Source organism: Barbus barbus (assembly GCF_936440315.1).
Source record: "Barbus barbus genome assembly, chromosome: 15".
Taxonomy (NCBI): domain Eukaryota; kingdom Metazoa; phylum Chordata; class Actinopteri; order Cypriniformes; family Cyprinidae; genus Barbus; species Barbus barbus.
This window is the reverse complement of record NC_136743.1, coordinates 6430481-6457136: the sequence shown is the minus strand read 5'-3', so window position 1 is coordinate 6457136 and position 26656 is coordinate 6430481. Positions and strand designations below refer to the sequence as shown.

At 36.1% G+C, this 26656-nt stretch overlaps 2 protein-coding genes across 2 annotated transcripts in view; one reads left to right on the top strand and one right to left on the bottom strand.

Annotated features, from left to right (window-relative positions):
* Positions 1–134: 134 nt before the first annotated feature.
* On the bottom strand, positions 135–11083 carry eeig2a (EEIG family member 2a). Its single transcript, XM_079435231.1, has 11 exons — positions 10814–11083; positions 10250–10370; positions 9346–9375; positions 9150–9266; positions 7782–7828; positions 5747–5850; positions 5277–5384; positions 4975–5170; positions 4742–4878; positions 1797–1860; positions 135–1564 (listed from the first exon to the last, which is right to left on the bottom strand). The coding sequence occupies exons 1-11, from the start codon at positions 10957–10959 to the stop codon at positions 1522–1524; spliced, it is 1113 nt and encodes a 370-aa protein (XP_079291357.1). The 5' UTR covers positions 10960–11083; the 3' UTR covers positions 135–1521.
* Positions 11084–12858: 1775 nt separating this feature from the next.
* gpc5c (glypican 5c) overlaps positions 12859–26656 on the top strand; it is a 126810-nt gene continuing 113012 nt past the window's right edge. The window contains exons 1-2 of the mRNA XM_079434619.1: positions 12859–13226; positions 25011–25172. Coding sequence (XP_079290745.1) covers positions 13070–13226; positions 25011–25172 — 319 coding nt within the window. The 5' untranslated portion in view covers positions 12859–13069. The remainder of the gene's footprint in view (positions 13227–25010; positions 25173–26656) is intronic.

Below are 26656 nucleotides of genomic sequence, written 5' to 3'. Positions count from 1 at the left end.
GCGTGGTTTACAACGGCTTGTACCGGACTGCAGATGTCCTTATTGTTGAAGGCGCTTATGTTTTTCCATGTGCTCTTGATGTTGGGTGACAGTAATACTACAAATTTATTTTAAGGCCAGGGCTGCATGTTTTTAAGATGCGTTTATTATGATTATTGAACATGTATTCTAACTTAATATAATATAGATGTAAACTGCATCACCAGCTCAAGTTATAACAACATTTATTTCAGATGTGCAAAGATAACTACCCAGCATAGCAAGTTAGCAACAAATTAAAAATACAGAATCAAATACTTAAATTATATAACAGTTTTATTTTTTTAAACAAAAATTATTCTTAAAATGCAACGTATTATAGTGAAGCACATATATTGCATGTTGAATTTTGTATATACTTCATGACCTTTATGATTTGATACATCACATATATCATAAATCTTCAGTTTTTCTATAATTTAACAGTTGTCGCTATCAGAAAGCCTGAACACATACAATTAACGTTTTCCCCTTATATACATTCTTAAAAAAATATTACAATATGAAATTTGATAAACAGGCCTTTTTATTAGCCTTTATAATTGGCATGTTCTTTCAAACACATTTTTTGCAGTAATACACTATAAAATATCCCACATTTACAAACCCCTTTAAAAAAACAAAACATTAAAAGGATCCTGAATCCTGGCTCAGGTCTTCTACATCTCTCCTTAACTGAAAAGGAATGCCTGTAAAATGAATTTAGATTATGCCATTTTATCAAATAGTCCACTATTTGCAGCATCCATCCCTGTGGAACTTGTGGTTGAATCTTGTTTATGATGACAGCACTAAACTGGGATATTAGAAGCTGACTAGTTTGTGGGTCACTTTGACTGGGTGTTGTACCAACAGCCACCTACAGTACAGACCATCTTAGCTGTCATCTGTTTACTATATATTTCATCTGTTTACTATATAAACAGTTTTCTTATAAATCAACACATTTGTAATATTTTAACTTGACCTTTATGGATGCACTCACAAAAAGACAGAAATATATGATTTCAAGTGGTCCACTTGAAATCAGTAGTATATGTTTAATTAGTATACTAGCTTCTTTTTTTTTTTTTTAATCAGCAGCATCCAACCAAGGAAATATTAGACAATCCAAAGTGCATCAGTCCATGTCAGTGGATTTATAAAAGCTGATCTTTATATTAAAAATAGTCCTGAATCTGTAACACGCATTTTCAGTTCCACCAGTGGTTCCAAGCATTTTTTAAAGTGTCTGTGAGAACTATAACCATCTATTTTTGGTAAAAGAATACCAATCCAAGTATTTCCTGTTACTTTGAGCTAAAGCAAAGCTTCTGTCTGTCTTCAGAGCTTTACCACTAGGGGGAGCAGTGATTCCACAAATTCCTAGAGCCCATGAATTTGCCAGGAACCCAGTATAGAACTGCTACTTGTGATGGAAGACAACTGCTGTCCTCTCGTTTGACACAGGATATTACATCACTTCCCCCATGGACGTTCAGTCTAGCGTTTTATAACCACCTGTTCAAAAGCTCCTGCACCAGCCCTGAATAATGGGAAAAGAGCGATAGAAGGCATTACATTACATTACAGAATTACATTACCACAGTCTGCAATTTTATGATATGGTCAGAGCTTATGCAACATAATACCTCTCTGTAATCTGCTTCTCATAATGCAAAACACAATGACCATGTATCACACAAGGACGGCATAAGCGGACAAGACCAGTAGCTGTGGTGACCTTGCGGCAGGGAAAGTTACATAATGTATCTCACCTGGTGTGCTGAGAGCCCAGTGCAGTGCTGCCTCCTGGCCCAACAAATAGTCGCAGACCCTCCTCTGCAACACACATACAACACAGAAATCATTCAGTCAGTGCAAAGGCTTAAGAAAGAAAAAAATAAAAAAATATATATACATACGCACATACATATACACACACAGTATCTCACTGAAGCGAGTACACCCATCAAATTGGTCTGCAAGGCTGTCGTCTCAGAAGGAAGCCTCTTCTAAAGATGATGCACAAGAAAGCCCGCAAACAGTTTGCTGAAGACAAGCAGACTAAGGACATGGATTACTGGAACCATGTCCTGTGGTCTGATGAGACCAAGATAAACTTATTTGGTTCAGATGGTGTCAAGCGTGTGTGGTGGCAACCAGGTGAGGAGTACAAAGACAAGTGTGTCTTGCCTACAGCCAAGCATGGTGGTGGGAGTGTCATGGTCTGGGGCTGCATGAGTGCTGCCGGCACTGGGGAGCTACAGTTCATTGAGGGAACCATGAATGCCAACATGTACTGTGACATACTGAAGCAGAGACTGGGCAGAGAAGCTGAGGGTAAAGGTGATGGACTGGCCAAGCATGTCTCCAGACCTAAACCCTATTGAGCATCTGTGGGGCATCCTCAAACGGAAGGTGGAGGAGCGCAAGGTCTCTAACATCCACCAGCTCCGTGATGTCGTCATGGAGGAGTGGAAGAGGCCTCCAGTGGCAACCTGTGAAGCTCTGGTGAACTCCATGCCCAAGAGGGTTAAGGCAGTGCTGGAAAATAATGGTGGCCACACAAAATATTGACACTTTGGGACCAAGTTTGACATTTTCGGTTTAGACATTAATGGCTGTGTGTTGAGTTATTTTGAGGGGACAGCAAATTTACACTGTTATACAAGCTGTACACTCACTACTTTACATTGTAGCAAAGTGTCATTTCTTCAGTGTTGTCACATGAAAAGATATAATAAAATATTTACAAAAATGTGAGGGGTGTACTCGCTTCTGTGAGATACTGTATATATATCAACATCAACTGGTGGATGATAAAAAGGGCAAAAACCTCCCTAATGATACCATAATGATATACACATAAGAAGTTCCTTATGCTCAACAAGGCTGCATTTATTTGATCAAAAATACACACAAAAACAATATTGTGAAATATTACTACAATTTAAAACAACTGTTTTCTATTTTAATATACTTTAAAACATTATTTATTCCTGTGATACAAAGCTGAATTTTGATCATCCATCACTCCAGTCTTCAGTGTCACATGATTCTTCAGAAATAAAAATAGAATTTTTGATTAAATAAATGCAGCCTTTATGAACATAAGAAACTTATTTAAAAACATGAAAAATCTAACTGATCCCAAACTTTTGAATGGCAGTGTATATTAGTTAAACTAATAATGAATAGTAACAATATTTTCAGATATTTGTAGTCATGTCAATCTCAGCACTTACTAATTTTTTTGCAATTAAGTTTTATTTGTTAACATTAAATGAATGCACTGTGAACAAACATTAACAAACAATGAACAATTATATTATAATTATATTTTTACTAACTAAAGATTACTAAATGCTTTAGAAAATATATGGCTGATAATTAGTTCATGTTAGCTAATGCATTTGCTTTTTAAAGTTAACAAATGGTACCATTTTACAGTAAGATCTCAGTTTTTAACATTAAAATGTAAAAGCGTTAGCTAACATGAATTACCAGATGTTAGAAAACTAAGTTTAAAGTTGCAGTCTCTGAGGTCTATCCATGAGTCAGAGAGAGAGAAGAGGGGAAATTTAACCATCTGTTTGTTTGAGACGGTAGTAACCATAGTAAACATTCATCTTACAAAGCCACAATGTGGTGCATATTAAAGTTCAACTAAGCATCTGTGGTAAAATACAACTCAGAATTTCCTTATCCAGAGTTTGTGTCTTGTGAATGCATTGAGCGCCTACTATGGGACAGTGGAATACAGTGAGCTGTGATGAGAAGGTCTGTGTGAACTAGTCATATACGACATGTTGCCATGCGTGTGCATCGGTTTGCTGTTGACCACAGCCTGGTGTTATGGAGATGGAGATAATGTTTAAATTTAAACTTGTTTTCAGGGAGGTTGCTATACAAAATATACTTGTAGAAGCAAATGTCATAATATGTGTGCCTTTCCTTGCCAAGTCACAATGTAGTAGATTTTTAAAGGAAACAATAGCATTTTATTTTTTCCCCCCAATGTCCACTTATAATGTTAGTCAATTTCTTTGTACCACAAGCAATTGTAATTTAGTTTTCCATGATCATTTTTCATCCCCTCTTTGACACCTTAGAAATAAACAGGCTGTTTTGCTACTGTATAAAGTAAAATGTTTTGTCAGTTTGGACACATTAAATTAATCAAAAGATATACTAATGACATTTATATTATTAAAAAAGTTAATCCTAAAGAATCCTAAAAAATGTGTATTACGGTTTCCACAAACATATTACACAGCACAACTGTTTTCAACATTGATAATAATAAGAAATGTTTCTTGAACAGCAAATCAGCATATATGAATGATTTCTGAAGGATTATGTGACATGAAGACTGGAATAATGATGCTGAAAATTCAGCATTGCCATCACAGGAATAAATTACATTACATTAAAATATGTTCAGATAGAAAAGTTATTTTAAATGGTAAAAATACTTTTTTTACTGTATTTTTTATATAATAAATGCAGCCATGGTTAGTATAAGAAACTTATTTCCAAAATATTAAAAAAATCTTGCCAACCCCAAACTTTTAAACAATAATGTGCATCTTCATAATGCATTCAACTGTGCTATTTCAAGCGAGCATGTAAAATCCATTACACGACATGGCTTTTTAACAGGATTTTTGAACATCTGGACTGTAAATGCTGCATACATCAAGGTGCTTTCTAGAAGTACCTTCATTACTGGAGTCCAGTATGCTGCGGCTGAAGTCTTGGCCCTGTAGGATTGTCTCGATGATATCATCAGCATCCACTCTGGTAGCATCAACTCGCTTCAGCTGAGACTCAACCGAGTCCTGTTTTACAGGGTGCCTGAAATACAAACATATACAAGAAATACAAGACTTCACTAAAATATTTTTCTACAAACACATTTTGCATGAAGTGCTAACGCACACACACATTTACCTGTTGGCTGTGATCCCACTGTGGGACGGAGTGGTAAAGTGCTGGGGTAAAGGTGTGCAAGCCTGTGTACGGGACTCTCTGTCCTCACTGGGCTCTGGTAGGCTGCCAATCCCAGTGGAGGCACTGCCCACAGACAAGTTCCTCCTATGAGAGAGCTCCGTCAGGCTGGAGGAGCGCGAATGACCTGTACTGTAGCCTACAAGAATGTCCAGGCTGATTAATATTATGAAATTATATAATGCAAAAAGTCATAGAATAAAAAGATAACAGAAAAGCAAAACATTTGGTGTGAATAAACAGACCGGAAAACTTGGACTGCTGGCTGGCGTAGCTGTCTGTTCTTGAGTGACCACACTTTCCCAGTTCATCTGGAACAGAACCATGACTGAAGCCACTTTTTCCTAGGTTTTCTAGAATTAAAAAAACAAACAAATAAAAACTGTTACCATCATTGTGATTTTTGGAACTGTTGAAATGCAAATTAGACTTTACTAGATCTTTAAGAAAATTAAATATGCTACTGTAGTCAAAAGTTTGGAATAATTATTAAATTTTAAAAAATAAATAAATTACAAAAAATGTGTTATAAATAACATTTTCAAATATTCAAATTCTAATAATATTTCACACTATTACTGTTTCCACTGTATTTTTGGTCAAATAACAGCTTTCGTGAGCATAAGAGACTTCTTTCAATAACATAAAAAAGCATTTTATTCCAAACTTTGACAGTATATAAGTAGTGATTTTTGTGTGAGGATTGTGGAGGTACCTGTACAGATATGAGTTGTACTCGGTGTCTCTCCTCTTCTGTCCTCATGTAGACATGTCTCTATTTCTCCTGGAAAACCAATGGTCATTGCAGTGGATGGAGGCCTGGAAGAGTCCAAAATATCTCCATTAAAACATATAAACATACAAAAACATAAAAATCTTCAAAATAAGACATTGTTGCATATACAAAATTACTATTCTTAACTTAAACAGTAACTTAAATATTTTTTTAAAGGGGACCTATTATGCAAAATCACTTTTATAAGATGTTTGAACACAGTTGTATGGCTGCAGTGTGTGAAAACAACCAGCCTATAATGTAAAAAATCCACAGATTTATTTTATAAAACCAATAAATCATGAACAGTCTCTCCAAACGAGCTGTTTCAGATTCTCCCTCTGTTCACGTCACCGAGGAGAAAAAGTCCTGCCCATTTGTGACGCTCTCTGCCCTATTAGCATAAACACAGCCCTGAGTGAGAAGATCGTAGATGCGGTCCGCAATTACTGGAGATATATACAATGTCAGCACCAAAGAGGCTTTACAAGTGTTGTGTTTTGGGATGCACTAATGAACATAGGAGTCACCATAATCTCCCCTCATCTGAGCCGAGGACACTGTGGTTAAATTTCATTTTCGAAGGAAATATCCAGGAAAAAAAAAAACTGGTAACGTCCCCTATATGTTTAGGAATCAATACCAAGTGCCTCTAAAACCGTCAGTGACATAAGACTATGACGCACCAGCCAGAGCTAAAAGCACTTGAGGTGGAGTATGAGCACTCCCACACACACACAAACACCCCGATAACACTTATGCAGGCCTCACAAACACACACACACACACACACACACACACACACACACACTCACAGGGAAACACCACCAAACACTTTGATTTATGAGTGCGCGTGACTATTTTTGACAACCAACCACAGTGAAACAATGATACAACTCTCACTAGAGCACGATTCACATGTCTGTGACGACAGAAGTGAGACATACACACCTCTTCATGGACGTTTATTTGTCAATCATTTCAGTTGCTAATCCAGTCATGTCAGAACACTGTACGTGTTGTTTTGATGGGAGATTGTGTGCCAGCTCGCTTACATAACAGGAAGCACACCTTTCAGTGTTTCTGGGTGCTGTGTGAGATGATTAATATTACCCCCTCTAAATGTCAGGATAAATGTCAACTATTTCAACATGCATGCAAACACATCCACACGATTACTCTAATATACAAGAAAAACTAGTGCTTCAAGCACTAGTGTATCTGAATACAATCAGACCTACATAAAGAGAGAGGGCAGTGAAAAAAGAAAACATTCATTTTTCTTCACAAAAACCCAGTAAATAAAATGTTTTAATATTAAGTATTGATCAGAAATGTGATTTTTAAAAAAAAATCTACAACCTTCATATTGTAAGTTATTGTATTGTTAATGTACTCATCATTCAGAAAACATTCCACTATGCTGATTTGCTGCTCAAGAAACATTTATTATTTTTAGTGTTACATTTGTTTCTTTTAATAGAATAGAAAACCGTAATGCATCTTATTGAGGATTCTGTAGTCTTTACTGTTATATTTGATCAACTGAATTGAATGAAAGCATAATTTCTTTCGAACATAAATCTTACTGCTAACTTTAGAATGGTTGAGTAAACATACCACCTCAACTAATAATCAGAGGTTTCAAGCTACAGACACCTCTGTGTTCAAAAAAAGAAAAAAAAACACACCTGTCACCTCTGTCTAACTAAACATCACCAGGAAGTGGTTGAACCTGACGTCCTGTGTTCATGCAATCCTAGACATTGGTGTCAGAAAAACACTGGCACAAGCACTCTGGCATAGCCACACAGACACGCAAACAAATACAAAGGCATCACGGCGGCTGCGTCTGCTTTTGTCGCACAGTTTCAAGGTCATTCTGAGCTGCTGGGTTACTCAGTGTTCTGTATCACTTGTTAAACTTTTACAATTATATATAAATATATTAAAAATTAAAAAAGGGACAACTTACGTTTTAAAGCAAGGATCACCCGACATTAGCTGCATACTGATTATCACCTAGAGAAAGAGTATACGCACATACATACAGTAAGAGATAAAGCAGTGGTAAATTGTATTTTCATGAAGGATATAATCACGCCTTTAAAAATTTGATTGACTGAGCCACTGTAAGATTTGAAGCTACTGTAATAATAGCCCATTTATTCACAATATACACATAAATTAATCAATTCACATATAATTTTAAGACAGATACACATTCTTATTTTGTTTAAAGGTATTTAGTTAAGTGTCTCATAATGCAGAACAAATTTTTTTAAACTTAAAATATGATTTAAAAATGAAACAAATGTTTGATTATTATCTAATATTTTTTTAAATATACTGAATATATTAATATTGTGAAATAATGATGATGATTAGTATTATTATTAATATTACATGTGAGTACCATTGTTGAGTGTTTTTGGTACCATTTATCAGCAAACCCAATATTAAAGAATCAAAAGTTTACTTATACTATTATGTTTAATAGTCTCAAAATGAAGAACCAATTTTTAATTATTGTCACTTCTGCTTTTGAGCTCAATTACAGCTTAAAATATAGTTTTAAAAATAAAATTACAGCATAAAATGCATTTTATTATTAATAATAATACTAATAATGTAATTAAAAATGTTTTTCTTTATAATATGTATTATTATTATTACTAATATTAAAAATGTATAAATAATAATAATCACTTTACTTGTGAGAACCATTGTTGGGTGTTATTTTTAAGGGCCCAATTATCAGCCAACCCTATATTAAAGAATCAAAATAGAAAAGTGTGAATATTGAAAAAATAAAAAACATCCCGTATATATAAAACAACTGTAATGCATTACATGACTTGTTTCTATAATAAACTTACAAATATGGCAATATGTGTGTTCAAATGTTAATGGACTGCAGTGATGCAAGTTAAAATGGTCTGAACATGTGTGTGGCTTTCAACAGCTATATGTGCAGGCCTGTGGATTTTTGGGTGCTCTGCGAACAGCTCCAGGCGGAGGTGGAAGGATATAGGCCTGAGGAATTCTGGGGGCGCTGTGAACAGCTCTAGGCGTAGGTGGGGGTTGTGGATTGGAAAACACAGCTCAACACAGGCCGAAGCATGCCACACATAACCCATGTGAAGCGGAACATGAAGTAACATAACACCACGCACAGATCTGAGGGGATACGCCCCTCACCGTCCCCTACCAACCGCATGTTTATGACAAAAATAAACTAGAAAATAAAATACATAGGACATGCAGTCTCAAGACAAAGGGGACAACTGTGCATCTTCATTATAAGGTTTTCTGCTATGTATGCGTATGCGTGTGTGTGTACCTTCAGTATAGAGTTGTCCTGACGTGTGTTTTTGGTGTTGTATCCCTCCAATAGACAGTGCCGTGTGGTGCTTCCTGAACCGGCAAACTCAGCCAAGTTTAAATCAGCAAAGCCAAGCTGTGTGACACACACACGGTATCAGTGCCAGTGATCTGATTGAAAAAGTCTTCATAATCCACAGATAAACTGATCTTACCTTTGCAAATGTCTTCCCACCTTTGAGCTCCTTCATAAAAGAAAAAAACTAAATCAAAAACCTCACCAACTACATTTGTACAGAAACAAACTGCTTAGATCCCAATTTTCCAATAAGGATGTTCAGTGTTGGGGGTAATGCATTACAAGTAATCAGATTACTTTTTAGTGGTAAAGTAACTACTTTTTCATTTAGAAGAAATATCTGAGTTACATTTTCAAATAAATAACGCGTTACTTTGTTTCCCATGTCTTGACTGACAGCTCTCGTATTGCCATGTTGAGAAAAATCGAGAGTAAGTGTGACGTTGTGTGCACATGACTGTAGTTCTAGACTAAATATGAACATGTATTTTCTCATCTCACCTGCATATAAACATATTCAGTATTCCTCACAATGAATAAAAACAGTCAAATGCAAACTCAGAATATTATACAAACCTGCAGTTATTAAATATGCTAAATAAGACATATAATTTATGTATTTAATTCCATTTTATTAACCAATGTCTTTGCTACTAACCTTCGCTGACCCAATTCAACCATTCTAAGCAAAAATGACACATTTGTTTCATTTTTGTTATTGCTAAATTGAACTTTCTTCTCCTGCGTCATATTCTTCATGCAATTTGTTTGAGCTGTGCTCTCTACTGTACAGCCATGAATTTACATTTCCCATTTATTTAACTTCTGTTGTGAAAGGGCTTTTACCTTTGTAAAAGAACTACTTTTTTAATATTAAAAACAAACAAGCAACTCTTAAAAAGTAACATAACGCATTACTTTCTATAAAAAGTAGCTAAGTAACATAATAGTTACTATTTTAGGGGTTAACACAATTTTGTATTATTGTATTGTAATATTTAAAAGTAACTTTCCCCGACACCGAGGATGCTAAATCATACCTTTCTTACAGATACCTGAAAAACACATGGATCCAACACCCCTGTCCCTGCATTAGCACTCATCTTACATAAGAAGGAGAATCTTTTCTTCCATTTAACACAATTCAGCAGAACTGGCTCTCTGCAGAAGAAAGATAATGTAGATAGTGTAGACATGACTGATAGAATATATAACATACAGACAGATGAAATCTGAATACAGTGTTTACTGTCTTTGCCCCAATACACAAGGACATCTCTATAAGCTCTGTGTTATTAGGGAAAGTGATTTAGAGAAAGCATTTGTCAAGGGAGATTTGAATGAAAAGGCACATTACAGTAATGTCTACAGGGAGACATCATATTTATTCTGTAAGGAATATTTCAGAATAATGCTTTCTGCAGTAGTTTTTCACTGACTTTGTACATGTTGTTCCTGAAAACAAAGTAGCACTAATGCCAAGTAAACCTTCGGCTGTGGTGTTTATGAGGAGGAACGTCGGAATGTAACCGTTCAGTAAACGGTTATTCCTGTATATTCAGGAACATTAACATACATATTAATATTAATTAGGATAAACTCACCTCGAAGACTCATCTGAAAAGCCTCCATCCGTCAGTCGGACCTTGCAAAACAGAACTCCATTCATGTACGGGACAGATGACAGCTCCTCCAGCTCCACATCAACTTTAAACTTGAACCTCTTCTTTTTCATCATGGTGAACGCCATTAATCGAATATGCGAAGGACGACAGATTTGCTGTTATACTTCACGAATGGGATTTCAGGAGAGGAACCCAAACGCTTGGGTGTGTGCGGGACGCTAGTTTTTTAAACGCTGCTGCGTGAACTGCGTTGAACTGACAACTGACGACACTTCAAAATAAAAGTCCATCCAAACTATATCATGCTAACTAAAACAGAATGAATATATAATATTATTTATTTGAATCTAAAGTAATTTATTTTTCATTTATATTATGTTAATTGGTCTATTTTTTGTAGCTGTTATGGCTAAAATAATATGATATAGGAGAATATGGAGCTCGAGGAGGAATAATACTTTTTTTTTTACATGCAATATAATTTCATGGAATAATATCATTATTTTAGAATAAAAAATAATATTTATTTATGTACGTATAAATTGTATTTATATTTCTGTGTACATTTGTATTCATCTTTTTTTTTTTTTAAATATATGTAAACTCAAAGAGGGCTTTTGTGGCCGTCTTAAAGACCAATTAATAATAATAATAATAATAATAAAAAAGTTGGAGCAATAAAGTGGTCTTGGTCGATGCTGTAACATTACCATTCTGCAGTCTAAAGCATATTTTTCTATTCTATTGGCCTTCATAAACCCTGTTTCATTCTAATTTTTAGGGAAAGGGAAAAATAATAATGTTAAGGTAAAGGTAGACAGGTAAAGGAACAGAATTTCATATAATTCGATGGTACGTATATTTTATGACTTTGTTGATAATTTGATGTAATAGCAGTAAGAAAAAATTGAAAATTGGACTTTTATTTGAGTTTATTGGACCATTCATTATCATCATCATTCCTTTATTATATAAAGAATGTACACATATAAAAGGAAGTACAACACAAATAGCAATAAATACACAATACACAAATACAGTTTAAAACATTATATAGGAATGCTGCTTGGAGTATAAGGAAAAGAGTATTTAAATGACACGAAGTATATTGTATTATACAGGATTTATAGTTTAAAACGTTATTGAGTGCTAAATCAACTCTGAGTGAGCAAACTACCAGTCCACCAGAGGGAGACAAATCACCAGGAAAGCACTACTAACCCGTGAACACAGATTACAGTGTTTTAATCTGACATCAACGCTATTTTTAAATAAAAAATAAGAAATTATATCAGTAAGAGGACGATTTTAATTTTAAATAACGCGTTGATTTTACTATTAGCAGCATTCAGTACAGTGTAGTTCAACATTAAAACACTAACAGTAAAACGAACACGTAAAAACGAAAATGACTTCGTAGTTGCTGCTTTTAAAAACTTTCATAACCAATCACAATCATCCACAAATAACTAGACATATTAATGAGCCAATCAGACGCCTATGCTTCCGCATCGGCCTCGTTAGCGCAGTAGGTAGCGCGTCAGTCTCATAATCTGAAGGTCGTGAGTTCGATCCTCACACGGGGCAGGTCATATTTTATCATGCAAACTGCAGTCTAACACTGCCGTGATAATAATGTACAGTAATATAACATGCAATCATGCCTATATATATATATATATATATATATATATATATATAGCTTTTTTTTACACACACACACACACACACACACACACACACACATATATATATATATATATATATATATAAATATAGCTATATATATACGTTTTATTGTAGATTTTTTATATTATTTTGCAAGTAAAATGTTATGTAAGATAGTTCCCATTTATTTAATTTATCTCACCTATGTATTGTTGTCTGTTAATTAAGTTCTTTATATACTTTGCAAATAATGTAAATGCTTACAGTAGTGTCAGTAAAGAGAGAGAGAGAGAGAGAGAGAGAGAGAGAGAGAGAGAGAGAGAGAGAGAGAGAGAGAGAGATTTCTGAATGATTCCACATGCTGAATGAATTCAGTGACACTCAGTGAACGGGACGCAGCGGCGCTTTTCCCTTCTCGGTTTGGGAAGGAAGGACTCACTACAGCCGGTGCAGCATGTGAAAGTCCAACACAGACGACTTTCTCCTCTTTTCTTGATACACATTTTGCAGCCAGTCTCTGATCATTAAGCGATTCCTCCACACTGATTTCTCCACTGAAATGCCGTCATGCCACGCGTGAATGCCAGCTGGATTATTACGGTGCTCGCGGTGGAGCTCGCGACACTGTCCGCCGCGCACGCTCACAGCTGTCACGAGGTGAAAACCGCGTTTCAGGTGCGTCAGATCGGCCAGCTGAAATGGGTTCCGGAAACACCTGCTACAGGTGAGTGTGAACGCCACGTGCAACCGTTTGTCATCTTGGTGAAGAGCGGTTTTTGTAAACGCTGTTGTTGTTTGACTGGCCAAAACTGAAATGTGTCTCCTTAAGTTTAATATTGTTGTCCCTGCTTTAATATTTACCATGGTAAACGGAGATGACTCCAAATAACTATACCTGGTTTATAGTAAAAAAAAAAGATCCTTTTTTTTTTTTACTTTTACCATAGAATTTCTGAAGCAACATTATCTGTAGTTAATTTGGTGTTTGTGCAGAAACAACTGTATGGTTACTATGGAAAACCTTTTTATTGAGGTGCAACAACCAGGTGCTTTGGGTCCTATATTGTTTCATAGCACGTTTTAATGATGAAAGGTAATATTTAAAGGAATAGTATACTAAAAAATGAAAATTTGCTAAACAATTTACTCACTCTTAGACCGCCTGAGATGTAGATGAGTGTGTTTCTTCATCTGAGCAGATCTGGAGGAATATAGCATTACATCACTTACTCACCAATGGATCCTCTGCAGTGAAGGGGTGCCGTCAGAATGAGAGTCCAAACCGCTGATAGATGCATCACAATAATACACATCACGACTCCAGACCATTATATTCCATCACTAAGATGTTTTTAACTTCAAAACATTGCCTCTGGCTAAAATATGAGTCCTCTATCAATAATATTGCTTTTTTTTTAGCACAAAAATATTTCTTAAACAAATGCCATTAAACCACAAAGAAGAACTTTCAAGGTAGCTATAGCTCAAGGGTTTTGTCTGAATCATTATTTTAGTTGCACTGCCCAGGGACTCATCCATTTCTAGTGCTGTCAGATTCGTTCCAGTGTTTCTTTTGCATCCTTAAAATTCCCACAGTATGCTGTTAAAAACCATCAGCTGCTCCCTATATTTACTTACTGGAAATATTGTCGTGTCTCTGCATGTCTGGCACTGTACTTTTAAAAACTGAAATGAAGATACATGATAAACAATCATTGGTTGCCATTATGCAGAGCATGATTGGATTGATTCCTAATTAGTATATAGAGTCAAGTTGTTCAAATATATTGTATAATCAATATTTTCATCAGCCTACCACTGGAATTCAAGAGAATTTTATTTATTAATTTATTTAGTTGTTCCTGTCATGAAAATTTAATTAGTAGGTTTTACAAGTTCATTGACTGATTTTTTTGCCCAACAAAGTTTGTGTGAATGCCCATGTGTGCTGTAAGGCTCTGGACTCTGCACTGTAAATAATATGTCTTGGTAATCTTCAGACAAGGATCGTGTCAGGTTAAGGGAATCAGTGTTGACAGATGTATTCAGCCAGCTGCTTTTGACGCATGACTCAGTGAACAGGAGCGAGTCCTGCTGGAATGACACCGGCCCAGCTCACGCGGGTCTAGAGTTCTCACAGTGCTTGAACCCAGGTCCAGTTCTCCTGTGACAGGGGTGTCCATCCTGCTCCTAGAGATCAACCTGCATCAAATCTATCTATCTGTCTGTCTGTCTGTCTGTCTGTCTGTCTGTCTGTCTGTCGTTCTATTTATCTATCTATCATTCTATCATACTGTCAATCGATCTATCGCTTTATCATTCTGTATCTGTCATTTTATCTACCTGTCGATCAATCAATCAATCATTCTATCATTTTATCTATTCATCATTCTATCATTCTATCATTCTATGTTGATCGTTCTATCATTGTTTATCATTTTATTGTTCTATAGCTTTCTATTGTTTTATCCCTCTATCTATCGTTGTATCTTTCTGTCATTTATTGTTTTGTATCATTTTATCATTCTTTCCATTGTTTTATCCATCACTCTATCTATCATTCGCTTCATCATTCTATCATTTTTATCTATTGTTTTGTTAATTGTTCTGTCATTTTTATCTATCGTTTCATCTATCTGTTGTTCTATCGCTTTGTCCATTTCAAGACTTATTAAACTTTTTTTTCCTCAACTTTCAAATGACAAGAAGACAAAAAGACTTGTCATGACAAACTTGGGTAATCATTTAATATTTTTATTTGTTTTTGGAATTTCAGTTCATTTTAATTCAGACAGAGCACCTACTGTACACGCGAAGTTGAGTGGTCAAACTAAACTACCATCTTTCAGACAAGGTGTGTGAAACACCTGTTCTTTGGCTGAGACAGATCTATATTTCTAGTTGAGTTACCAGTTCCTCTTTTTGGATTCTTGAAGAGCAGTAGTGGGATGGAAAGTTTTTCATGATGGTGCTTATTTGGGTTAGCTAGAAGTTGAATGCTGAGTTGTTTTGGTGGTTTGTGTTTTGTTAGTGAGCTATAACTCTCTTTTGGGTAAGGTCTACATGTGCAGAAGAATTCAGAGCATGCAGAAGAGTTTTGAGGAGCCTGTTCTCTCAGTATACACCCTGTGCCCTCTGGTATAATTTCTCCTGTTTATTTGACTGAATACTGATATGTAGACTTAGCATAGAAATCGTTCCTCTGGGAACCAAGACCATACCACAGCAAAACCATAATTACAATACATCTCAGGTTAGTGTGGTTTCGCCTTCCTCCTAAGATCATTAAACTCTTTATTTCCTTTTTGTGGTTTTCAAAAAAAGGTTTAAAGAAAGCCAAAGGTTAAATAAGTTCTAAATTACTTTTGTTGCAAAAAGACTGGAATTTTCATTTTATGAATTTCTCCTATGAGCAGAGTCTCCGAGCATGGAACTCTTAGATGAAGCTTTGTGAGTTGTTTGTTTGTTAATTATTTTTATATTAAAAGGAGCATATCACACTGACCAAACTTCCAATAACTTGACGTAAATGAAAAGATGCTAATAAATTTGTATTGATATCATTCCAAACCCGTATTACTTTTGTGGAATACAAAATATATTTTCAAGAACGCTGGGGTCCAAACAACATTGGATCCCATCGACATTCATTTTATTGATAGAAGAAAAAATAAATAAAAATAAACAGACATTTTTAAAAATATCTTCTGTTTTGTTCCACAGAAAAAAAAATCAGTCAGACGAGTTTGGAACAGCTTAAGGGTGACTAAATTATGGCCGAATTTTTATTGCAATTATGCAGCATATCAGACTGTGCCAGGTTTGAGGAAAAATGCTCACACAGCTCCAGGATGAGTTCATTATCATCAAGCACTAACCTTATAACTGAGAGCTGTTCTTGTATCAGCATTGCAGGACTACGCAGTCTGTTTATTTGCCACAGCGACTTGGCGCAATTAAGGCTGAGACAGCAACCAAAACCAAAGCAGCTGAAAATGGTAGGCTTGGAGTGTGTTCTTGATAAAATGTGCCCTTTTGCATTGATCTTAGAATACTTTCATCAGGTGAGTATTAAGTTGTTGGAGCACCAGTCCTGTATTCAGAATAGCAGAGAACAGACTGTGTGCCATGAACAATGCTTTAGCTGCAGACATAGCTCTCCACTCCTTCGGTGACAGCTGATGGGCATTGAGCAGTGAGATAGAAGCCCAGAGGTCAGCTTGCATGCAAGACAGCAGCCACAGACAACAAGAGGTTTTAAGCAAGAGTCTGGAATCTCAGACACGTCGGAATGTTCCCAAACACTATCACTGATGGGCAGAAACACACCTTATAATAGTAACCACTCAAAGCACTCCTCAAAAAAATATCTATCTATCTATCTATCTATCTATCTATCTATCTATCTATCTATCTATCTATCTATCTATCTATCTATCTATCTATCTATCTATCTATCTATCTATCTATCTATCTATCTATCTATCTATCTATCTATCTATCGTTCTATCGTTCTATCGTTCTATCTATCTATCGTTTTATCTATTGTTCTATCTATCGTTCTATCTATCATTCTGTCGGTCTGTCAGTCAGTCAGTTTATCACTTTCTATTGTTTTATTGTCCTGTGAATTGCCATCCATTCCGTCCGTCCGTCCGTCCGTCCGTCCGTCCGTCCGTCCGTCCGTCCATCCATCCATCCATCCATCCATCCATCCATCCATCCATCCATCCATCCATCCATCCATCCATCCATCCATCCATCCATCCATCCATCCATCCATCCATCCATCCATCCATCCATCCCCAATCCTCCCATCCCGTTTTAATGGCTGTTCTATGGTTTTCCGCATTTCCTATTGATCTATCTAGCTTTCTCTTGTTCCAGGATGAGTTTATTATCATCAAGCACTAACCCGGACAATAGATAGACAATACATGGACGATAGAGATCTATCTCTAAATAGATCCCTCCTCTCCTAGTTTTCTAGTAGCAAAACAGTTGTGAGCTGTTTGTCGCTTAGTGAGGTCTTAATGATGCACAGGGTTCAAATCTGGGGTCGCCTCCTTTCCTCAGAAGTGCTGACAGGATTCGAGGGCATGAGATGTCAGTTCTCAGATCAGATGCCAAGTAAAGCAGCCTTCTGAATCTCCACCTCTGAAACCCAGGCTCTCCTTCAAAAAAGATTTCTCAAAAAAGACAAAAAAGGCTCTGTTAATCCCATGAGTCTTTGTGAGGCTAGAGCAGCATGGATATTTGAAAGAAAGAGATTTTAGGACATTGTGTATATGTTTTTGTGTTTAATCTATGTCTTATGTTCATCTGACATAAGCACATATTAGATAGAATGTGTTCCATAAAATTAAACAAAATTACCCTTTCTCCTCAGGCATGCTTCTATTTGATGCTATCTAGTCTTTAAAAAGAGGACAGGTTAATTATGACTCGTTTAATGAAATGAAGCAACCATTGCAATCAGATATTTAAAGGACAGTCCGAATCTCCTACACTCCACACCATTAAATCACAGGCCTAATTAATCAATATTGGATTTTCAGCCATTCTGTTGGGTTAAAAAGTCCTTTAGTTAATTAAGTTGCAGAGACCTCTATCTGTGTCTGGCAGTCAAGCCATCCGTATGAAGGTTTGTGTGCTGAAGTGGCAGACAGGTTACAGTCAGTTACAGCACAGAGTGAAGATTGTTTTCCTCGTAAAGACACACAACCACTTGCCTTCTGTGAGCCTTACAGCAGTCTGAATTGCCTCATGTCTGCTGCATTGTTTTACTCTTAGCTGAATGGATTATTTGCTGAGTAAGAACCACTGTCTTCTGCTTGGTTGCAACAGCTACACAATATTACGCCCTTTTCTGTTTTTGGTTCCAAACGTTGCTCAGCTTGTGTATCTATCTAAGCTGAAGAACAATAATGTTTCAACTGAGAAGATAGATGATATAAGGATTTAATAAAATGTATATAATAACATTTAAATAAAAATGTGAAGATGTTAATTTTTAATGCTTTTATTTTTTTATTTTAATTCTTAATTTTATACTTATTTTGTATTTTTATATCCTTTAGCACTGTTTATCTCCAGATTTTAATGTGACCAGAATGTACACAGCAAAGCCTCATAGCTTTAACTAGCCCCGCTGTAAAGTATCCCCACCACTCATTTTTAAATGCTTGTGTGGAACATCAAATGCTTTTTGATGGGGTCTCTTGAGGTAAACACTGTTCTGTGATGAAAGGTGTAGAACAACCTGTGCATTCATGCTTTCAATCTCTGGCATGAGAAGAAAGACCCAAATGTCTTTGCATATTTACTTTTCTTCAGGCTTTAACACCTGCAGGCGCTCCTCTTAAGTCTCTCTGCTCTCAGCAAATCACCTTTTTAGAGCGACCAGAACCCTGTACGTTAATGCCAAAGCATATTAGTTTTTGCATCGCAAATATAGTGAAAATTTTTTTGAACTTGTAACTGGAATGTTGTTGGTTCAAGCCCTGTGACGGCTGAGCCATAACCATTGTGTCCTTAAGTTGCTTCAGATACACCTTATATCTGAGCCTTGCCTTGCACAGCTTTATAATTTTGGTTGTACTGTTGGAGTAGCAACATTGTCAGTAATAGGGTTGTTTGTTCCAGAAAGTCCCTCATTTACAGTACCAGTTCAGTCTGTCTAGTTCTGTCTTTGAGACCAATCTCAGTCTCCCCCTGATCTCCTTATGTGTCTGATATGCTATCGCAGACTTTAATTGGATTGGAGGTGCCAGCTTGTTAGTATTTTCTTCATTCCTCTCTCATCTACAGCTTTGCGGAGTACTTAGGTGGAGAGCTCAAATTAGGCTCCACTTTAGAGATTTGATATATCCCCTTACTTCTCCACAGGAGCCAGGTATTACTTACATGTTAATGCTTATATTCATTTGAGTGTACTTAATTGAAACTACATGGAAGTGTATTCTCAGAAACATTCTTCTGGGTGGTTAGGACTTCAGTTGTTTACTGTTGTGTGCATTTAACGGAAAGGCTCAAACATAAGAATGACCTAGGGCCAGTATGAGACAGTTTCAGGCCAGTACTGCTCTGCCACGAGAGAGGCTAAATGTATTTTACATTGTTGTTGCCAGAAATGACAGGTCATGATTCCTACAAAAAAAATAGATGAGGTTTTGGTCATTTCTGATATGAGTTGTAATAGTTTTGAAAGCATGTTGGAAACTACAAATCATACAGTAATGTTTTGATTTGTAGAAATATGTTTTCTTGCAAGGACTTACATTGTGACTATATAATTTCCAGCTTGTTAATTTCACAACATTTACACATTTCACAACATGGCACTCTTTCCTTGCCAGCGGTTTTTATTGTTTCCAGCCACCAGCAATTTTGATAAAAAATTACCGGAATTTTTTCGCAAAACTTTCATGAAACATTTTGTTGTATGAATATCTGAACATGCAATATGTCCAACGAAAGAATAGAGCCTCTGCTGTTAAACAAAAAAACCTGTTTTATTCTCGCTTCATTCTTTTTTCATCAACACTTGAGTGTGGATTAATTTTATGAAAAAGTAAAATTTTTGTCAAAGACTACGTCCTGATCGGATTCAGAACAATGATCAAAACATATATAGAGTAAATTGCTTCCATCAACAACATTTTATTCAGTGCCATGACTTACCTGACGACTGAACTTGACATACACTTAAATATCCACTTTTCTTCGGATATACAACTCATAAAACATTTTATAAATGTTCACTCAACAACAAAAAAAGAAAAAATGTTGCATGATTTTTTTCCGTTACATTTCGTTACATTTAGTCTAAATAAACTACATTTATTTAGTGCAACTCTCCCGCGAATTTCTCCTTTTAAACCTCTCGGATGAGAACGTGATTGACAAGAGACATGCAGAATGACCTCAATGTTGGCTGGATTTGTTTTTATTTGCTCACTCAATATTTAGCATTTTGAATGTTGATTGGATATGCAAATAACCATTCATTTAATGTTTTTAATATATATTTGTGCAGACTTACTATAATATGTTTTCTCAACTAAGCCCAAGCAATAAAATTAGTTCAACTGAAATATTTTTGCCCTTCCAACATTTTGTTAAATTGATTTTTTACAGTGTGCGGTAAGAGTTAAAATGTGATATTTTATGTGTATTTTATTTATTGCTGTAAAAATTTTGAAATATGCAATATTGCATTCATAAATAGCATATATGAAAATACATTGCTAAATATAAAAATTGTTTTATGATGGGACTAGTAAACTTTTAGTTACTTTTTCTTATTTGTAAGTCGCTTTGGATAAAAGAGTCTGCTAAATGACTAAAAGTAAGTAAAGTAGTAAAAATTGCATGGCATGTATGGTTGAATTGTAAAGTTATGAAGAAATATCAAAAATAGTCTGAAATATTAAAAGTGCAGCAAATGTTTATATAAAAAATATTCTTAGAAAATAATGTCTAAGAAAATATTGTTAGACATTAGCACCCATGTGTCAAGAATTTGTGGTATGTTTTAAGAGCCAGGTCAAGGTGGGAATATATCTGCCATGTTTAAACTACTGAGGCCAGGTAAAGCTATTCCTGCTGATTTGACCCAACTCCAAGTACCAGGCCAAGAATTCTAGGAACCAGTTTATGTTTGATGTGTGTGCCTTTATGCTCTAAATTATTAACTTTGTACTGATATGGTGTGATCTGGTTGTATGAACACTTGAAGCACTTGAGCCATGGCCCTAGTGGTCAGTTTGACCTCTGCATTTTGTGGCTTTCCAAGCTCCTGTATGGCCTAACCATAGATTTGACTTTAGCTTAACTTGGAGTTCTGGATGAGTGTCTACAAATCCCTTTGAGGTTCAGCTCTCCTTCTGATTTCAACCCAATCCACCATCTTTTCCTAAGCATCAGCTTTTCACTCGCTTACTGTGGGCGTAAATGCCAGCCAACGCTCCACAAAGCCAAACACCGGAGCAGCACGCCTGTGGCTTTGAGAAATGCAGGTGTGTTGCCCAGGCCTTTTGAGAGATGTTTTCTTTTTAACATGGTCCCTCCCAAAAACAGCACACCAGTCGTGGGTAAATATCCTGCTGCTTCCAGTGTACGCCAGTACTTCAAAGCACCGAAAGCTTCCTGAGAAGAACCTCAGGAGAGCCAGAGGTTAAATCCAGTTGGGCTGCCATCTACTTTAATGACTTTCCTTTCCCATAAAGTTGCTTCTGCACTTCAAGCATCAGGAAATTGCTTGTCTTAACCTAAATAAACCATAAAATTTTCAGTCCTCACTGAGGATGTCTTGTTTGGGTTCTTCACAACGCTTTCTGGTTGACTTGTAGTGGGAATTTTGAGAATGGCCCCAGGGTCACTGGTGGTCATTGTGATGTTGCAAATACAAACTGAATAAAGGCTTAATGCGGCCAATCAAATGAATGGTTTTTGTCACCTGAAGGTGATTATGGGATCAGGTTGGCTAAGTTTGAACCCCAGACAGGAGGAAGAATACGGAAGTGTCTACTCAGGCAGAACCACAGACACCTGCTGGGGTCCTAATTCACTCGCCAGGGGCTGAATTCATTCCATCGTCTGTTAATTAAGGCTTGGAGAGAGACAGACGCCAGAGATGATTTCAGGTAGTCTTGTAGACGAGTTTTTTTTTTTTTTTCTTTTTACTTTTTGATGTTAAGGAATGTTCTCCCTTTCCTAAAATAATAAGGCAGCTATATAGTTGCTTGTATAAAATCAATCTATAACGTGTGAGTATATTAAAAGTGGTATTGTACAGATAACACAGTGAAATAATTGTTTGCATAATTCTTGACTTACGTTGTCATTGTACTATATCTAACAGTTAAGTTTTTAATGTTTTTTTAAATATTTTTCCATAAAATTATATGCAGATTTATTTTCCCCTTTACTTTTAAAAACTAGTGCTGACAGTAGTCATTAGAAGTCCAGTCTTTTGAAATTAAAAGGAAATATTGTAATATTATCAATATAAAATGTAATGTTATCAGATGTGTTGAATTAAAAGTTAAAAAAAGAATAAAAAAACCCTGTTCTAGATTTATTTTTCCATGAGTGTTTCCACATTTGCAGAGAATTGAAGCATGTTATGATCCTCCTCTGATCAAATTAACTATTTTTTATATATTTTTTTTATAACATGTTGTTTTATTAGAATATTAGCCTACTGCCTTCTTTATATTGTCTTTGCTAAGAGCCTCCTAGTTAATATTTCCTGCCAAATCCTGCATTATTAGACTGTTCCTGCTGAGTTAATAACGCCTTAAAGGGATAGTTCACCCAAAAATGAAAATTTTGTCATTAAATTTTGTACCTTAAATTAAGATATTTTTGATGAAATCCGAGAGTGTTTTGACTCTGCATAGACTGCAACGTAGCTACCACGTTCAAGGCCCAGAAAGATAGTAAGATAGTAAGTTTAAGATGGTAAAAATAACTTCTTTCTTTCTTTCTTTCTTTCTTTCTTTCTTTCTAAATATGTGCTGTGTTTCCTTCATCCCTAAGGCTTGTCTTGTCAGCTGTGGGCTTGTGATCATATCACATGTACCTGTATGTATGTATGTGTGTGTTTAAAATCAGACCACTGTTATTCACGGTGTCCTAAAGAGCAGGTGCTTGTGGTTTTTACTTGTATTTGATGACCTGATTCCTGGTGTAGACGAGGTCTGTCTGCCAGCGTGGCTAGTGAAACTCAATCTCAGAAAGTTCTTCATTAATGTCCAATGAGTCACAGTAGTGACCTACAGTCTCAAAAGTGCATAGCGGACGTCTGTATAGCATGGAAATGGAATGAAGCTTCGTCACAGCCTTAGCATCAGTCATCACGGACAGCCAGCCTATATTTCACTTTTTCCTTTGCTGTGTGTTTCTCTTTCTTTAACAAAGATAATAATTATTCACAGTATTAGCAGAGGGTTTGGATTACAATATCAGTGGTAATACGGTACACTCTTAAACTCATATTTATTAGGTTTTGTTTAGTTTGGATAGGTGTTTATTTTGTGTTGGGGAAGTTTGTTTAGTTAAGTAGATTTAATAAAATGTTTAGTTTTGGTATATATTGGGCTTTGTTTTCACTGGACATTTTATTTATTTATTTAAAATCAAAATATGTTAAAGTGAAATGGTTGGTAGGTGGCACTAAAAGTGCATTCAGGTTTAACAAACAGTTGAACGTGAATCTGGCAATGTTTTGTATGTATTGTGGCAGATTGGAAATTATGTGTATGTTGAGTGGTGCTAAAAGGTTATTGCTGTGTTGTTTTAAAATTTTTTACCATCTAGGTACACTAACATGCGTTCTACCTTGCTTGTACAAGTCCTTTAACTTAGATTTGTGTTTCACTGGACTCGTACTAGAGTGCCATACTAGGTAAGCTACCGAGCAAGTTTACTATTTCAGAAGGGCCATACATATGAAGATGGCTATGTGATGCAAACATTAAAATTAGTTTGCAAATGCACTATGGCAAAAGCGTTTTGAGGACATAACATAGTTCTGCAAGGAATTAATTTACAAACTAATTAATTTACATTCCGCACCTGTAATCGTGATTTGTGTGAGAAGGAGTAAAAGTTGTTAGTATTTAATTTTAGCCGGAAATGCAGTGAATTGTATGTATATAGGTGCTTTTATATAGGTATTTAGAGGCATGTTTTTTCCAATCAGCCTATGTTAGGAAGGAGAGGAACATGTAGGCCTATCCAAACACAGTTTAACACTGAGGGATGTTTTTTTTTTAAAACTGCTATAGTAACATTTTCCCAGCAGCAAAAAATCAAAATGGCACTTTTTTTTAAACCTTAAATGTAACTTAATTATTGATGGAAACAGTAAGTGAACATTTCATGGCATTTCATACTGTTGTGAATAACGAGTGACACAATGAATTGGAATATTTCAGAAAAACATAATTGTTTTTTTCCCATTTTGGAACGTTAGCTTGGAAGCCATTTAGGAATGTTTGCAGTGGAAAAAGCAGAAAACATTATTACACTTGTGTATTAAAATACGGTTTTATAGCATGTGATGTTATTTAGAAGATGATTATGTTTGTTTTTATGTACATCGTAAACTCAGGCTATTGGAAATACAAGGTATTTTGAGCGTGGGGATATTGGCCATACAAAGTTCACATGCCCTCACAAGGCCTAAGCAGGTGGGGGCATGAGGTTCAGTGCTGCTTGAACTGACTTAAGTCTTCTGGGACCCAAAGAACCTTGTGCATCCTGGGTAATTAAGTTGCAGCTATGAAGAGAGTGCAAGAGCTTTCTGAGGATCAGTTTTCATTATACTATCTACCCCCCCAATGCAAGAGGCAGAGCCTCCATAACACTCAACCGCTGAATATATAGTTGCATGAATGTGTGTGAATGGGGATACTGATGCAGGTTTAATTTGGTTTTATAGCGTCCCTGTATTTGTTCAAGGTCTGTTTAACAAATGCATTTTTCTCTCTTATTTTAGATGTGGACCTGTCAATATGCAAGCACGCTGGGCCGTCATGTTGTACACGAAGAATGGAAGAAAGCTACAGAGAAGCAGTCCTGAGAGACAACACCCAGAACATCAGATCATACAGCTTTGAGCTGAAATATCTAATTTCTGCACATGCCGCCGCCTTTCAGGGTACACAGATGCATGCATGGATGGGAGATTAGATGGATGGTAGAGGGATGAATGGATAAGTGAAATGGACTGATGGATATAGGAATGAATTTATATGGATAAAGCATCATAAGCTCATTGGAAAGACTGCCTCCGCCTACATTTTTGCAGAAGTGTTCTTATACTTACAATTCACTACAGTTTACAGCTGAAATGACCACTAGTATCAGTAAAACTCCAGCTAATTTTATTCATTTTCACACAACTTCTGATTAAGGAGCAAGTTATTTGTTAATGGAGACTTATTTCCACATGATTCTTTCCACAATACTATGGTATGGTATATTTTGACATTTGCTTTGGCTTATTTCTAATGTAGTAAACTTGCTCGAGAGCTCACCTGGTACAGAACTGCACAGTGCAGGGTGCTCTAGTACAAGTTCCATAAAACACGAGTCATTATAAAAGAGCGCAGAAAAAAAGGTAAAAAAGCATGATCACTTCAGTATATGCATTTAACACTATTGGTTAGGTTTAGAGTAGATGGTAATAAAGCTATATTCTCCAATGATGGATGGAGAGATGGCTTTGTTGCCCATAGTTTGACTTGTTTAATTGGTAGAAATGGCATAATGTTTTTTTTGTTCCCAATGTGGTTTGGCACTATGATTGGTAGAGCTGCTTTAGAGCTTCATCTTTGGCGCTGATTGCATGGGAACAGGAAGCCTCTTCTCATCATCTTGATTAAAGCCCCAGATGTGTTTTTAGGAAAGTATGTACTAGCTGCAAACATTCAGAAGCATTTAGTCTTAATTATATTAGATTATGCTCTATGAAGTCTAGTTATATGAGGTTTGGTTGGGTTTTATTGCATTAGTTCTTTAGAAAGGGAATTTAGAGTACTTGCCCACACTCAACCGAGTGTCGAACCCAGTGGCCAAACCATAATCGGCAGTGGAGCTTTAAAGAATCTCAGTCGTATGCAACCTTGTGTGTGTTTTGGAAGAGCGCACCGGTTGTTATTAAGGTCTTCTATCAGTTCATTCATGAGTATCAAACCTTGGTGTGAATGAATGAGCTCTCACATACACTATTTCAGTCCTGCGCTCACGATACGCTCATTTAAACACGATCTGCGGCCACAGAAATGGCCACATATTCCCACACATACTGCATCTCACAACGGGGGTTCAAACCACAAACATAGTTTTCAGTTATGCTCTTCAATCATGCCTTTGTCTTTCCAAGCCCGTTTTCTTTTGGCATCCACAAGACAGCACAGATTGTTCATTGCATTCCAGTATAGTGTTTCTAATGTTTGTGTCTCGGATGCGGAGATATGCGCAGAATGTTTCGCCGTCGACAGGTCACATGCAGTAATCAGAAATTTTCAAACAATAGAGCTGATTGCCTTGTCTGTGTCTGAAAGACTGGTGAAATCTGTAGTCTTTGTGGCGATTTAGAGCTCTCAACCATTGCTCTTGAGGTTAGTGAGAATGATATTG